Source organism: Lissotriton helveticus, chromosome 10 (genome assembly GCF_964261635.1).
Source record: "Lissotriton helveticus chromosome 10, aLisHel1.1, whole genome shotgun sequence".
Lineage (NCBI taxonomy): Eukaryota > Metazoa > Chordata > Amphibia > Caudata > Salamandridae > Lissotriton > Lissotriton helveticus.
In genome coordinates, this window is record NC_136071.1 from 128,995,008 (window position 1) to 129,011,227 (window position 16,220).

Below are 16,220 nucleotides of genomic sequence, written 5' to 3' on the forward strand. Positions count from 1 at the left end.
TCTTGTACAATGTTCTGCTGCTTTGTAGCTATGTTTGGTCTATAGAAGAATGGATAGTGATTCAGGTATTTCTCTTTTCAACTTGTGTCATTGGTCATTTTTCACAACACACCAACTCGCTCGATGTTTCAAATTGATGTTTGAATCTTGTTTAGACTTATCTAAGACAGTTGGAAAAAAGATTGCAATGGGTGTCTCCAGGGAAGGTAAAGGTGGAGCGTGCAGTGCACCTCAAGAAGGATACGAGTCTTACCTCTGGTGGATTCTTCTAAGGTAACTAACACTGTATTCCTTTGTCAGGGAACAGAAGTGATGCCCCTGCTGATCTCTGTGCTCCAAGACAAGACCCAGTGGGCGACCCCCTACGAGTTCAACCCTCAACACTTCCTCGATGCCAGTGGCCGATTTGTGAAGAAGGATGCTTTTATGCCATTTTCCATAGGTAAGGACAGTATGAGTATGAAGCTGTAAAATATTTACTCGTTGTCTTTGCACATTTTCTTGCAAAAATTACAAAACATAAGTTAGGGTGACAATGCTCTACAGGTTTGTACTTTTGCAAACAATTTGGGTCTTTCATAGTGCTTTTAATGTTGAATGATTCTGTTTTAATCAAAAAACATTTCTGCTTTTAAGAAATGTTGCTTTTCCACTGCTGTATACATGCTTTTCTTTTTTCTATCAAGTGTGATTTTGTACATCTTTCTCCTGCACACCCTTAAATAAGAGTGAAAGATACTCGTAGTTATTTGGAACCCTATAGCATGCTCATGGCAAAGATAAGTACTAGTGGTTCTAGTGCCAACGAAGAGTAAACAGCTGTCTAGTTTGCTAGAGGTAGATGGAACCTACAAAGTGGGCAAGCTATTAGTCTTTTTTTTGCAGTTGTAAATAGTACATACTTGGTAATAGAGCAAAATTCACAAAAATGTCATGCACACTGCATTAAACGAAATAGAGAGAATAGAGCAGTGTCATGTCTACTAAGATATGTTGCTATTTTTCTCTCTCTTCCTTCACTGGTGCACTTTGGACTGCCTAGCATAGTTTTTGTACTGGATGAGTACCTACAAGTATAACATACTGTTGTGACATAGTAGAACACTTTATACCTTTGTATGTGTGCTGTACAGTACAATACACATGCTGTGTTAGAAACCATTATAGAAAAGAAACCTTTTCTCTAATGTTATGCCTTCCTCAAGGAGGCATAGATTTTTGGTGCACATCCATGTCTAGTAATGTTAGTAGGCAGGGAGTTCCATCAAAGCTGGTGGATAGTTGCATGGGATTGTCCACGTACCACCTATCACACGCAAAGTTTCATGATATGCAAAGAGCTCCTTTGCATTCCTTTAATACTACTTTCCAGGGGAAACATGTTTTGCGTTGTAAAGTATATCCCAAAATCAACAATTTGTGCAGTTTGCGTCACTTTTGTGAAGCAAACCAAGCACAAAATGCTTATAAGTTGGACCCATGAAGCCCTTTCAAGTTAATTTACTCCTGCACAGACTTCACTTCCATATAAATGCTACTTCAACAATTTATCATGGCGAAACCCTTACTGTTTAATGATGTTCTTGCCTAAGTGCTTTGGGATGTAGGATTCCCCTATAGAGACAATAAGAAAGAGGACTCTGCAAAATACCTGTGACTTAAAAAGTGCCCAATCACTACAGTTAAGAGAGCAGATCAGCCTGGTGGTGGAGCACATCCCCAACTCCATTATTATTATGAATACTCACATTCTTAATACTACACCATATACAGCATTTCTTTTGCTACAGTACTGTACCTCACTGCATAAACACTGAATTTGTTTAATTTTGCAGGACGGAGAGCCTGCGTGGGCGAAAGCCTGGCCAAGATGGAGCTGTTTCTCTTCTTTGCGGGTTTACTTCAGAAGTTCACGTTCCGCCCGCCACCTGGAGTGACAGAGGCGGAGCTTGACCTGACCGAGGAGGTCAGCCTTACTTTGTCCCCTAAGCCTCACAGAGTCTGTGCTGTGCCTCGAGAACCAATTGTATAACCAATAGTGGACGCAGCACACTGACCCTCTCCGAATAAACATTGCCTGTAGTGGGGACACTTCTAGGGGCCAGATGTGCGACTGTTTGTAGCAGTCGCAAATGGAAAATCGGGCCGTTTGCGACTGCTAAAAAGGGTTGAGGTATGTACAAACATTATTTTGCGAGTCAGTAACCTATACAAACTCGCAAAATAGGGTTTGTAAGTCGCAATTAGGAAGAGGTGTGCCAAAGGCGTCCCTTCCTAACAGCGAGTTGCACTAGTATGTACAATTGTTTTGCGACCGCAAATGCAGTCGCAAAACAATCACAGTTACTACCTACTTCAAGTAGGTGATAAGCCAGTCGTAAACAGGAAGGGGGCATATGAACAATTGCTAAGGCTGATTTGTAACTTCTATGTGTGCTGCTTTGTGCAGTACACATAGAAGTTGCAACTCGTCATAATCACTAGTGGCGATTTGCTCTTTCTATGTGTGCTGCAGAATGCAGCAAACATAGGAACAGCAAATCAAGGAGATATTAATAATTTCTACTCGTTTCGCCAGGTTAAGTCCTGGTCTTATTTTTGGCACTGCCCCATATTTATGCTACCCTTGTAAATTGGGGGCGGTATCAAAAGCAGTGGGTGTTGCGGCGGAACCCCCACTGCAACACTCAATGCCTGCCCCTTTCACACTAAGTGTTGAGTGAAAAGGGGTCTTATTTACAAGGCGGCGTTAAGCCACTTAACATGGCTCAACGCCACCTTGTAAATAAGGCGAAGAACAAAAAGTGACGTTCTGGTGGCCAAAAGCCCTTGTAAATATGCCCCTATGTGTTTAAAGAACCTTAGAATTTAAGTCATAAGCATTTGTTAAAACTTGAAAATGTATGAAACACAAACACTTGTAACAACGGCGGACTGAAGGGAAAGCACCTCGTTCACAAAATGTACAAAGTCAGTATAGTTCTGTGCACTACTAATCTGGTATCTGCCGTTGTTTGGTACCACTGGCCAGCAATGTAGAAGGATGATAGCAAATGGAGAAGTGCACCAGTAAGGAATCCAATATGTGTAATCAAGCACCAAAGGTTCATTATTTCTTATTATTTCTTCTTAAATCCTTAAATAACACCACAGGAACCTTGATAAGTGTTCATTTGCTCAATCGACGTAGTGTCTTAGGCCTTCACTTCGTCAATTGAGCACATGGACACTTATCAAGGTTTCAGTGGCGTTATTCATTATCATACATTTATGACCGCATGACCGTGGAGAGTGATGACACAGTTCCTTTTGGGATATATATATATATATATATATATATATATATATATATATACACCGTGTAACATTGGATGGAACTACACATATTCATTCTATATATATATATCCTGATATATTAGCGCTCTACACTATTAAGTCCTGATGAAGTTCTAAATTCAATTGGAAGGAAACGCATTGGCTGGATGTTGTTTTATATTTGGATTTAAGAAGAAATAATAAAAAATAATAAACATTTGGTGTTTGATTACACATATTGGATTCCTTATTGGACTCTTACCTCTCCATTTGCTATCAAAACTTGAAAACATATTGTTGACTTGCTCCTACTAGTTGAGTAGGTTAATGGCTTGCTGAGTGTTTGTGAAAATCCCAAATGGTGCTCCCAAAAAACTGTGTATTTCATTGGTATCCAGGAGGACTCCTGCTGCCCTGATTCATGCAGAGTCCTCTACCTTCAAAGCAATCAACTGACTCCCTCCATGATCTACTCTCATCTAAGGCATGGGAGCCCACCTCATTTTCAACCCTTGCTGCTAAAATGTTACATCATGTCGCTATAACTGCAATGTTTCACTTGAAGCAAAAATTTTCTTAACTACAAGAAAGGCTTGCTTTATTACCTAAAAAGGCATGTTCATTTACAAAGGGAACAAGGCCTTGTTTAAAGCAAAAACTGTCAGGTTTATTTCACAATCTGTCAATGGAATGGTCGTAAAGAAAGTCAGCACACAGTCAGAAGCTAGTGCTGTTTAATTTGCAGCCAGAAGCAAACTGTACCCTTGGATTTTGCGCAATTAAAGTTTGTTTACGTTTGCACCTTGTGGTCTAGAATTTTAACATTAAAAGGATTTGTTTAAACAGCTCTTTTGTATTTTTTCTTTAATCTCATTCTCTTCCAGATTGATTGTCTGTGGTACTGCAAAATATAGAATGATCTAGGGAAAAAAAGATCTAAAAAAAAAGACTTTGACAATATAATCTAGGTTAAACCCCCAGTTCATGTAGTATTTGTAATACGGTTTTTAACTAAAACATCAAAAATAAAATAGTGTGCCCATAATTTCTTGGTAGCGACATTAAGGAAAATAATATTGTGAACCTAAGTTTCTAGGACGCAGGCAAAGTTTTACTATGCTTAACTTCACATATAAGTAACTTGAGTGTTATATAGATCTTTTTGCTGAGTAGATGTGCAGTGACATGACATAGGCCCCCGCAGACCCAGAGGGGTGAGGGGGCGAGCCCCAGGTTGCCCCCTCAGCACAGTACCCTGGCCTGGGAGCTCCTGGTTGAATCCGGAGGGGGCCCTTCCATTTACCCTGCAGGGGGGCGCTCTTAGGTTTTGTTACACCACTGTAGATGTGGAGTAAAAACAGTAAATCTATACATACTTAGTGGCACTTATCTTCTCGATATTCTTGTCCTCAATATTTTTGCCACAATATTTTGGCAACACAATATTTCTGTCCACGTCATCTGTCAGACAGCCTGAAATACACTTCTCCATTATGCACATCCTGGTGCCTTATGGGACATGTGAATATTGTTGTCAGTGTCTTGGTGCAGATACTTTTTTGTGTTTCCTAAAAAGTGCACCATGTTTGGACATTTACCTTGGTGGTGCACAGATCTTTATCAATACGATGTAAATCTTGTTTTGGTTGGTCTCTCAGTTCTGAACATGTGTTCTTTCTGTGGAAAAAATGTAATTGAAATTCTTAAAATTCACAAATTTCATGTTGTGAAACTTTTGTGAAATGTCTTCCTATTTTCTACCTTGAGATATTGCATGATTTTCACCTGCTGAATATTTGTTTGCTAAGTTAAATAATGTCTGTAGAGAGGCATTTTTGCTCGAACATTTATCCTGGTGATACCTCATGTGACTATTTTAGTAAGATTTTTTTCCTTGTATAAAAGCTCCTGGAGATATTGGAAAGTCACATTTCTTTCAATATGCATAATTAAGTGAAATATTCCCGACATTTTTAACAATTATTTGAACAATGAAATGTGAAATTTTGCACAACCATCTGAGAAAGCCTTAGATAATAGGGGTTAAGGTAGTGGATAGTTTTTCAAGGGCAATATTTTATGTCAATTACAGTGAAGAATGATAACAGCAGGTAGGATAGCAGTTGAAGTTGTAGTGACCAAAGAAGACCAGTTATAGTTATGTTTTTAAGTTTATTTATAAAACAACCGTTTGCGCTCTTGGACTATCTCTTGGTGCTCCCTAGAGAAAGAACTCTTTGGGCCAGATTTACAACCCTAAATTGCATGTGCAAATGGGTTTGCGACCCGTCTGCACATGCAAAATGGCACAGGGCCATGTACAATTCCCAAAAGGCGAGTCACAATTTACTTGCGTCCCTCTGTCTAGGAATTGCGAGTCGCTATTAGGAACAGGCGCTCGCTTCCTAATAGCGACCCCAAAGCAATTGTATCAATGTTTTTCGACTTCAATTGCGGTCGCAAAACACTTGCAAATTATCACCCTCTTCAGGAGGGTGGTAATGCATGCGCAAAAGGTAAGGGGTCCCCAGGGGAAAATATTTTTTAGGGGCAGGCAGTGAAATGAAAATGCTTCATTTAAAAAAGAAAATACATCCCATTTTCCTTTAAGGAAAACGGGCTGCATTTAGAAAAAAAAACCTGCTTTATTGAAAAGCAGTCCCAGACATGGTGGCCTGCTGAGCCATCCCTGGGAGGGCAGCTTTTCCCAATGGGGTCAGAAATTGCGAGTGGCTCATTAATATTCATTAGCCTCGTATTTTGCGACCCCATTGGGAATCGCTAACAGTGTCTCTGACACTGCTGTACATTTGCTGTGCAAATTGCAACTCACAATTTTTTGCAATTTGCGAGTCGCAAACGGTCGTACATCTGGCCCTAAATGAGCTAAAACATGAAAAAACAGACGCACTGGGAGTCTTTTCTTGAATCTAAGTAAAGTTGGTTTGGAGGGAATAGTCACGGAGATACTCTTCCAAAGTTCAGCCGCTTGAACCCCGATGGATCACCCTCCCAGCTTTTCGTTCCTCCTCTTTGGGGTTGGTAAAAGGCCTGGGGTTTAGATATGGATATCAGTGCAGAAGAACACTTTGCACATTTTTTAACTGAGAAAGACTTTCAAAATTATTGTAGAGCCAATAGAACATACATGCCACCTTAAAGAAACACTGTTAGCAAATACAGATGGTTGAGATAAGAAGAGACATCTTCGTCATATTTACGTAAGTGAAAAAGAAGTCTCTCAGTTGCATTTTGGATGAATTACAATTTGTGTATGCTCATATTCGGCATCCATAAATAAACTGGGTTACTGAAATCCCGGTGTGCTTTAATATGCATATTGACAATATCAATTTCAAGACGCAGAGGTGGTGGAAGCTAGCGTTGGCCACTGAGGCAATAAGCGTGTTGAAACTGAAATTGGCATGCATAAAAATTCCAAGATTCCTTTTAACCTGCACTGGAGCACAGCAGTTGCCCTGACAAATTCTTACCAGATATTGACTCATTGGGATTAAAGTGACTCACAGATTTTGCATGGTTCAGTTAAAGGCTCTCATTGCACGTGGTAATTATGACATTATAAACAATATGATGCTGTGGTGTTCGGAATCTATTAGATTTTATCATTATCACCTCTTACGAGTTGTGCCAATAACATGGAACATTACTTGCAGCTGTTTACCGCACCAAAACAGTAGTTATCACACATATTGGCAAGTATCAGCTCACTCATTATGATGGCCAAGATGGGAAACGGCCTCTACAACGAAGCCGTTTCCACGAAATCATTTACCACGCATGCACTACAACGCATGCGTGGTTACAACTAAAGGCTTTACCACGCATACCTTTACTACGAAATACGTAGTAAAGGCATGTGTGGTAAATGAAAAGAAAAACGAAGGGGGTTTTGGGGGTCTCCCCCATAAAAAAAAATAAAGCGCTGGGATAAAAAGGGGGGCTGGGGGGGTCTCCCCCCCAAAAAACAAAACTAACCTGAGGAGCCGAAGCTATCAACGTCGTTAGGGAGGAAACGGAAAGTAACTTCCGCTTCCTCTTAACGACGTACGTCCGACGTAACCAGAGAAGATGGAGGGAAGGCGAGTTAAAAGGTAAGGGGTATTTTAGTAAAATACATACACATATATATATATATATATTAAGGGTAAATATAAGGAATGAGGCTGGGGGAATGTAGGGGGAGAGTTTTAATCTTTATCAAGAGTATGCCCTCACCATGCATACATTTACAACAAAAAACGGTGTAAATGTATGCGTGGTAAAGGAATATTCGAGGTAAAGGTTAAGCGTGGAAAACGAATTCCGTTGTAACGCATGCGTGGTAAAGGCATGCGTTGCAACGGAATTCGTTGTAACGTCATACATTCGGCCAAGATAGTTCAAGTCTATCCAGCTCCTTATGTACACCAAAGTCCAAATCAGACAATGAGTTGAGGTAGTCAAGTTAGTTTTAAAGTTAACCATTAACCTCGTATCATTAACATGCATGCGGTAACTTGAAAGCCACCCTCAAGCTTGCCCACCATCTAAGATAAAAATGAGAGAGGGGACCAGAAAGAGTTAAAGGACAACAGCTGTACTACTTAGGCTGGATCTGCAAGGAAGAAGAAGAAACAGCCTTGGACAGTCACCTAGTCCCACCTCTGCTAGTCTTTGAATCAAAGTTCCATGGCCGGCTTTAAGGCGGTGCGTTTGGTGCCACCGCACCGGGCACTGACTTGGGGTGGGGTGACATTTTCACAAGTATATTATCATTTTAAAGCACCTTCTGCCGCGTTCCTGGCTTCCAGCAATTTTCAGGCATCACTTAAAACATCAAGATAACTCTGGTGATTAATCGTCATCGTCTTCGTGGAAAGAGACCAGAGGTTTGTCTAGTGGAAGATTTGAATAATCCTAAGGTAGTGCAGAGGGTTAAAATGCCTGCGGCTAAGAACGTGTACCATGCAGCTAACAAACTGCATATAAAATAAATAGGTCAGTGGGTTACTTCTTCTGTAAAAGAGGTTTACGGCTGCTGTAACTTGTCCTTTATAAGTCATCATCCTAATATAGAACATTGAGCTATTAGCTGTCATCATAGACCTGCATGGAAACTGCAAGGTATATGTTAGAGCTCTATGTATGTTTGCCCAGTCTTTTATCATCCTAATCTTGCAAAAGGGGTTCATTTGGGTAGAAAATAATTCTTATTATTAAAGAGAACTCCTAACAATGATGTTACGTTTTAAATTCTGATTTTGTGCTTTTCCAGAATAAGGACTCTTTATTGCCTACCAGTATCGATGACATGTCACTCCTACACTTTGTAGTCTTTTCTGATATAACATTTCCTATACACTGATTTACACACATATGATTGTGTGTGATATAAAGTGCTCCGACACCTTATACTGGTATGATCTGTGCTATGAAACTAAATGAATCTGGGAGACAGTGGTCATGGAGACATGAGGGCACTTTTAAAGGGTGCTAGTGAGGGAATCCGTGGCAGAGGTGGTCATTGGGGGGGGCACCAACAGACATTGTCGGACAGGGCACCACCAGTGTTAAAGCAAGGCCTGCAAGGTTCAATAATTTACAATACCAAGATCAGCCAATGGATCTGGAAACACCACTACCTGTAGCCAGCTTCATCCAGCAACATTCCTAGATCATCTGCTACAGACATCACTGCCAGTCCAAAGAGAATGCCAGGATAGAGACTGCATACTAATGACTGCAATAGAAGATGCCTATCAAAAGGTGAGTAGGACATATGTCTAACAGGGATGTATGTCAGTACAACGCGATCTAAAAGATCGCGGTACTTGACAACGCGGGCATTACAACGCAAGTCGTTACAACGACTTGCGTTGGAGGGCGCTGATTTTGGAATCTTATAATTTTATATTGCAACACCAGTCCACGTAACAGTAGGGAAGGTGTTGGAATATAAAATTACAACATTCCGTGCCCAACAGCGCCATCCAGCGCAAGTCGTAGTAACGACTTGCGTTGTAATGGCAGCGTTCTAAAGGCACTGCGGTGTAAACACCGCGTTCTAAACGATGTTTCCCGTCTAACAGAGAGCTGGACTACTTGCTACAGCACATCAAGTCTTTGCACTTTTCTACACAGACAGGTGAAAAAATCACTAAGATTACTATTGCTAACAGTTAGAAGGGTGTTCTCAGCCAAGACCTGTTCTGATCTTTGCAACTTTCTCAGTGAATAAATAGGGCAAGTTATTAACCGCTTCTTATGAGGGTGACATTTGTCAGCTAAGGCCTCCTCTGTGCTATTCTTGGCATTCTGGATTGTTTTACACCAACATCCTTTCATTTTGCTATGACTATTGAATTATATTCGTACAGAGCTGGGATAAACCTAGTTTGTCACAGGACAGGAGGACCAAGGAGGTCCAAACTAGGGGGACACGTGCTAAGAGGGCGAGGTAGGCCTGCCTAGTCTTTGTCCTCCTGGCTTGGTTTATCCTAATCTACCTGGATGTTTCTTTCTCCTCTTGGTCTCACTGGTATTGCACCCACTTGTCCCTGGCCCTCTTGATCCAGGTTCTCTTTGTGTGGGTCCTCCTAAGCCTGGTCATTTTGGTCCTGGTTCCCCTGGCCACCACTGTCCAGTCCCCTTAGTCTTCCTGACTCTGATAGGCCTACTTACCTCTGATTCTACTCACCCTTCTCCTGCTACCATAGCTGATTGCTCTACCCCTCTTGAAATTCTGAGCCTGGTTGCCTGAGTCCTGATCTTCATGGCCCTCCTAGTCTTTGTTTTCAGTCCGCTTGTCATGATTCTTTTAGTCCATCTCTTCCTTCTTGCTCCTGTCCTCTGGGCACCGCTAGTCCTGGATGCCCTTGGTCCAGAAGCTGGTGTAGCAGGAATCAGATGAGGGTCAAGAGGACCAGGAAGGAACTGGAAAAGCTGGGAGAAGGGGGCCAGGGTCTCTAAGAGGGCCATGACGAAGAGGATTAGGCATACAAAGACCCAAAAATGGAGGATCAGAAGCAAAAGGATCAGGTCTAGTGGGCACAAACCAAGAAGCAGAGCACAGACTGTGAGGACCATAAACAGAAATACCAGTAATAGGTAAACTAGACTGAAAGTGAGGAAGACTAAAAGAACAGAACTTGGAGAATCGAGAGCAGAAGCCCTAGCAACCACAGCCTGCAGGGGGAGAACTAAGAAGACCGGGGCAAGGAGGACTAGTGGGACAACAAACTGAAAGATCGGGGAGATCAAGTCACAGAGTCACAGGAGGAACAAGACCTGGCACACCAGGACATATAAGGCCAGGATGAGGAGGAAAAGGAGGACAAGAGGGGCCAAGATGACAGGAATCAGGATGACCGAACCAGGTGTATTAGACCAGGATGGCCTGAACCAGAAGGATCAGGATGTAGTGGACATGTTAGTGCAAAGCCAGAATTTACAAAGAGCAGCAGGACCAGGGCCAAGAGTATCATTGCAAAATTGAAGAGAAGCAGGAGAACTAGTTAGATCAGGAGCAGGTGGGTAAGGGCCTTTAGGACCAAGGGCCAGATGGATGGGGGTTAGGTGGACTAGAAGATTCAGGATAATCAAGACCTAGTACAGTGCTAAGGGGACCAGGGCAGCCTGAACCAAGGGGACCAGGACCCGGTGAACCAACTGAAGCAGGAGAACCTGGAACTGGGGTAGCAAGACCATGCCGACAGGGATCACGGAAACCTGGTTAACAAGCCAGAGCATCAAGGCTCAATGAGAACAGACCAGGCCCAAAATGACCAGGCCTAGCCCAAGAGGACCTTATAAGTAGGCCTGCAAGAAATTTAAATTATGCCGCCATAATTTGTGTAATTCTGAGGATTTCACATTATACTTGCCACATGAAATTCCTTAAAATTGCCCATTGAGTCCCGATCCTAGTGGGTGCTCTGGTAGGTTTGGCAACCAGCCTCACTTCAGAGTTCGCATTAATAGGCTGCACCAGCAAGCTGGAGCGAGAGCTCTGCCATGCAGGCAAATGCAACTGAGAGCTGCCAACGTGGCCTTGTTGTCCATGGCTACACCGGTGCCCAGGCCCTACCTGATGGCGGCACAAATGGTCGAGGTACCTCCCACGCAGTCCAAGATGGATCTTCTCCCTCTGTGAGCCCTGGGAGAGAAGGAAGCCATAGTACACAAAGTATAGCTTAGCAGGGGGATAAGGTGGCTTTAAAGAGTCTATCAGATAAGCATTTAAATTGGCGTTCAGCGCGTCAGAAGTTGCCTGTTAATGTATTGTCAATAGCCGTCACGGACTGCGTAAGTAGTCGAAATAGCCCAGTGCCTCGAGAAAGAGAGATCCAGGGGTTATATATGTGCACATGCGTAAACACACACTGTCAGCATTCACATTATCCAGCCGGTGCCCGCTGCTAGTCACAGCAATGCCAGAGCACCAATGCAGCCACACATAGAAGTCTGATGTTTGAGGTTAATTGTGCATTTATATAAGCTTGTATCCAACTCCTCCTCCAAGTGTCTGGACTCTTCCACACTGGCTCATCTGCTTCTCTGAAGTGGCACCCTGTCACTGATTCACCCTCAGCTTCCTCCTGGCCTCCCTTCCTCCGCCTGCTGCTTCAGGTACAGGTTCGAGGACCGCTCGCTATGACATGGATACTGCTGCTGCTGGTGGGGCTCTTCCAGCATGCCCTCACCTATGACATTGACTGGAAGACACTGGAGGCTTTGGCGAGGGGAAGATTGAGTTGAGTGGCTCAACCAGCTGTAAACCGGATAGGTGCAAAGTGTTGTCAGCCAGGAGGCAAGACCTAGGATCAAAGTGAGCATCATAGTGTGTGCGATGTGAAGTACTGTCAGTGATTTACCTTTCAGGTAAACTTGTCCTGCTGCTTCTGTGCCCTCTCTGTGTGTGGGAGAACTTTGTTGTGCGATTGTCAGTGCTGTACATACTCTTTCTGTAAGATCCATTTACACTGGTTTTGTTGTTCTTGCATTTCTGAGAGACTTACGCAACTGCCCATTTTATATATGCTTTTGCCAGAGAAGCTTGCACTATTGTTTCCAATCATTCATGTAGGGTGGACGGAACTCTGCAGAATCTCACTGAGTTTTTATGTAACTCAGCAGAATTCACAGAATAAAACTCTATGACTTCCGCCCATCCCACCCTTAAGAATAGTTTCCTTTTGTTCCTTTAGTGATTCCTACTTGAGAGAAAGAAGAGACAGTGGTCAACTCTGGTAGGTAGCCTGAATGTTAAGCAATCTCTTTCTTTCTCCTTTATATAGGGTGGAGCTTAAAGAGGGTCAGGGATAGTGCAAAGGTTCTCATTCTCTACTGGTGGAGTTTCAGCTACACAGAATGGTTCTAACATTCCCAGGATTCTGATTGAGTGATCATCCGTAAGAGCTGCTCCTAACCAAGTCTGGCTCCTCTCCGTCATCGGTCTTGCCTTCGTGGGTGAAGAACTCTGGTAAAGGTGCATTTCTAACCTTCAGACACTACTGTCCAGCCCATGGTTGTTGATGGTAAGAACCCAGTTCTGAGTTGTTCAAATATAACAGTCGGCGGTGTCTGCTCTTAGGTTCCCCTATAACACTGCCTTTTATGTGCTATACCTCGCCCAGGTGTTGTCTTTTACCAGGTAAGACATTTGTCAGGCAGGATGTGCTGAAACACCCAGAATAGTGTGAAGTCAGGAGTCAGCCTGAGTCATGAAGGATCTCCCTGAGCGGTTCCTTTAGAGAACTGAATCAAGACATACAACTAAAAAGCAACACTTCTTCATCTGGCATCTATGCCGTGTGCTCAGAGACTGGTGCTCTGCTGCCTGAAGCTGGGTGTGAGAAATAGGGTTGTTGTTTGAGGGGGGTAAAATTCTGCTCATGCACAGCCATAATCCCCATCACAGAGACTGACAAAAAGGGCGTAATACTCTGGTAACGTGGCACAAAAGCAGTTATGCTTAACTTAGACGCAATGTGTAAAGTATTTAAGTGAAAACACAACACAAGAAAATTCCAACACCAATTTAGAAATTAGAGTACATTTTAATAAAATATTTGAGACAAAAATCCAATCAGCTGAACCGGCGATATGCAATGGATTTAGGAAAAAAAATATTGCTTAAAAGCACAAAGCACCAACTGTGGTCATCTTGTTGCGCCGGTTTGGACAAATACACTAGTTCAGGCCAGCTAAGATGGAGCGCTGGTTGGATACAGGGACCAAGTTAGTCCAGCTGAGAAATGTAAATTAAATTCTGTTTTTTTAGCATTGCCCCGTGTAGTGGCCATTCTGGGCAGCGACGTGAGGTCCCGCATTGGGGTTGCACCACAAAGCGGCGATTCCAAGGCTTGGGGGCTGCAGAGCAAGGTCCTGCATTGGAGATGTATTGCACAGTGACAGTTCCAATGAGGTGCTGGGCTGTAATGCAAGGTCCCGCATTGGAGATGCGTAACACAGCGGCGGTTTCAATGTGGGCTGCAAGGAGTCGGCTGTGTCGGTTCTGCCGTAGCTGGGCTGGCAAAGTACCTTTGGCCCCACTACAAGGAAATGAGGCCTGGAGGGGCACCATTTTGGTGGGTTAGGACTCACCGCAGGTAGAGTTTAGGTGCAGAGTTCAAGATGGTTGAAACCTTTTCTGTCTCTGAGGCTCTGATAAGGAGGTCAGTCAACTAGCCATTGGAGTCCCTCTGGTTGTCCTGGGCTCAAAATTCAAGCCCCCCCCAGGCAGCAGGGTAGCAGGGCAGTCCTTTTCCCAGCAGAGCAGCACAGCAGTTCTTCTTCTGAGTCATCCACATGTCCAGAAGTATACTGCAGAGTGGGTCTGAGGGCCCCCTTTTTATACCTGATGCCATCTCTGAAGTAGAAGAAGTTTCTAGAAGTTCCCTTTAAAGGTGAGTCGAATTTCCTGTCTCCCTGCCTTAGCTTCAGCCTGCTACATAGACTATTGTGAAGTCCGCCCGATCCTGCCTGAGATGGCCCATCCAGGTACACCTAATCCTTCCATTGTGTGGCTGTCTAGGAGAAATATACAAAGGTCAACTGCCACTCACACCTAGTCATGTGACTTAGGAACAGGATGCATTCACCAAATAGAGAAAGAAAATGGCAACTGTCTAAAAGTTGTTTGAGCTGCACAGAGTTAGGCCCTTAAACAGTAAGGCTAGGCCCTATATAATTACAAAAACATCACAAATGCTAATACTGATATCTTTTTTACACAATCATTCACCACTGAGCTCACACACATGTGTTATGACCATCAGAAACATAGTATGTATTTGCTTTTTTTCTTGATTTTCAAAATCGTTCTTTTAAGAATAACTTTTACACTAAGGGCATCATTACGATGGCGGGCAGACAAAGTCCGCCCGCCACCGTAATGGTATACGGAACCAACCACCATAGGTGCGGCGGTCCCGCTGTGGCACATTAGGATGCGACCGCCACCCCCGCATATTGAATATTGTGGCGGGAGGTGCTTCAAGCAGCACCCGCCACAATGTCCAAAATTTATGTTGTGCATTGGAATGCACAACATGACAGGCACTGCGCGGTGCGTGCCACCTTGTTCATGCCAATGTTGGGGGTACCATAGGTACCCCCCAAGTGCAGTCTTCGCCAAGGAAAGGCTTTGCAAATGGCACATCCATATATGGAAGGCACCGCCACCATATTGAGGGCCTTTTCCGCTCGGTCGACAAGTCGACAGGCAGAAAAGCGGCGGCCGGTCTTTCCGTCCGCCATGGTGCCTCCGCCATACTAATATGGCATGGGGAGAACAAGGGACATTTGCCGGAAAGATAAAGTAAGATGGCGATAGCTTAGAGCCCCACTCGGAGATTGCTGAGGAATCCTGGAGAGCTTCTGGGGGCGTTCACCAGGAATTGCTTCACGGAAGACGAGATATCGTCACAGGAGGAAAATACCCGAATAACACAATATGGAGAGAGATTGATTTTAACTACTACCTACGGGCCAGAATAACGTGAAAAATAGACTAAGAGGATATTTGAACCCCAATGACGTTGTGGCAGGGGTGATGAACGAGAAACTAGAGGTCGAATATAATTAATTAAGCCTTGAAGAAGTCTGTGGATTAACACCATTTCAGACGAAACACGTGTCGGCTAGGAGGTTTTATGAACAATCAACGCATGAAATAAAAGAAAGAAAAGAAGAAAAAAAACAGCGATTTGTGATTTGTTCGTTGGTTGCAAAGTGAATTTTTGTGTTAGCTCAGGATAAATGTTGTGTTGTGTATTAGGGCATTGACTGGTTCATGCCTGTTGTGTTTAGATTGGTGGCCTAAACCTTATCCTTGGAGCTTCTTTATTTGTTCTTATCCTTATTATTATCACTGTGACCCAGGGCAATTGTAACCCAGCCATCAATTTCTTCACTTGCGCTCGATACACGCTGTCTGCCGGCTTGGGAGCCGCGGATCTGAGCAGCCGCAGTGGCGAGACACAGTGACTCTCGAGAGGCAGTGGCAGGGTCAGCTCAAGGCAAGGCGGCTGTTAGGGCTCTACTGCCCAAGGAATGGAGTGAACTTTTGCGCTGCTATTTGCGCTTGTGGGTCGGTCTGGTCTCTGCTGTTTGTGGAGGAGTAGTACGGAGAGCTAGAAGGGTACTCAGGAGCAGTTGGGCAGTCAGTGTCAGCAGAATGCCACCTAAACTTACCAGCTTACAGAAGGAGCAGAAAGAGTCTGTAGTGTCCAATGCTGCTCAATTTAGGCAAGAGCATTTACCCACAAATATGGAGACTAGTAAACCTCAAGAGAGCCGCACTAAAATAAAAAAAAAACACAGGATACGGCAACAGTAAAAGGGAGATTGCTGCAGGAAAAAATCAGGCAGCCAACAAAAAAGGCAGAGTGACAAAAGCT

The 16,220-nt window shown here is 43.5% G+C and overlaps 1 protein-coding gene across 1 annotated transcript in view; it reads left to right on the forward strand.

Annotated features, from left to right (window-relative positions):
• LOC144785087 (cytochrome P450 2K1-like) overlaps positions 1–2,032 on the forward strand; it is a 104,764-nt gene extending 102,732 nt beyond the window's left edge. The window contains exons 8-9 of the mRNA XM_078664191.1: positions 301–442; positions 1,836–2,032. Coding sequence (XP_078520317.1) covers positions 301–442; positions 1,836–2,032 — 339 coding nt within the window. The remainder of the gene's footprint in view (positions 1–300; positions 443–1,835) is intronic.
• The last annotated feature ends 14,188 nt before the right edge of the window (positions 2,033–16,220 follow it).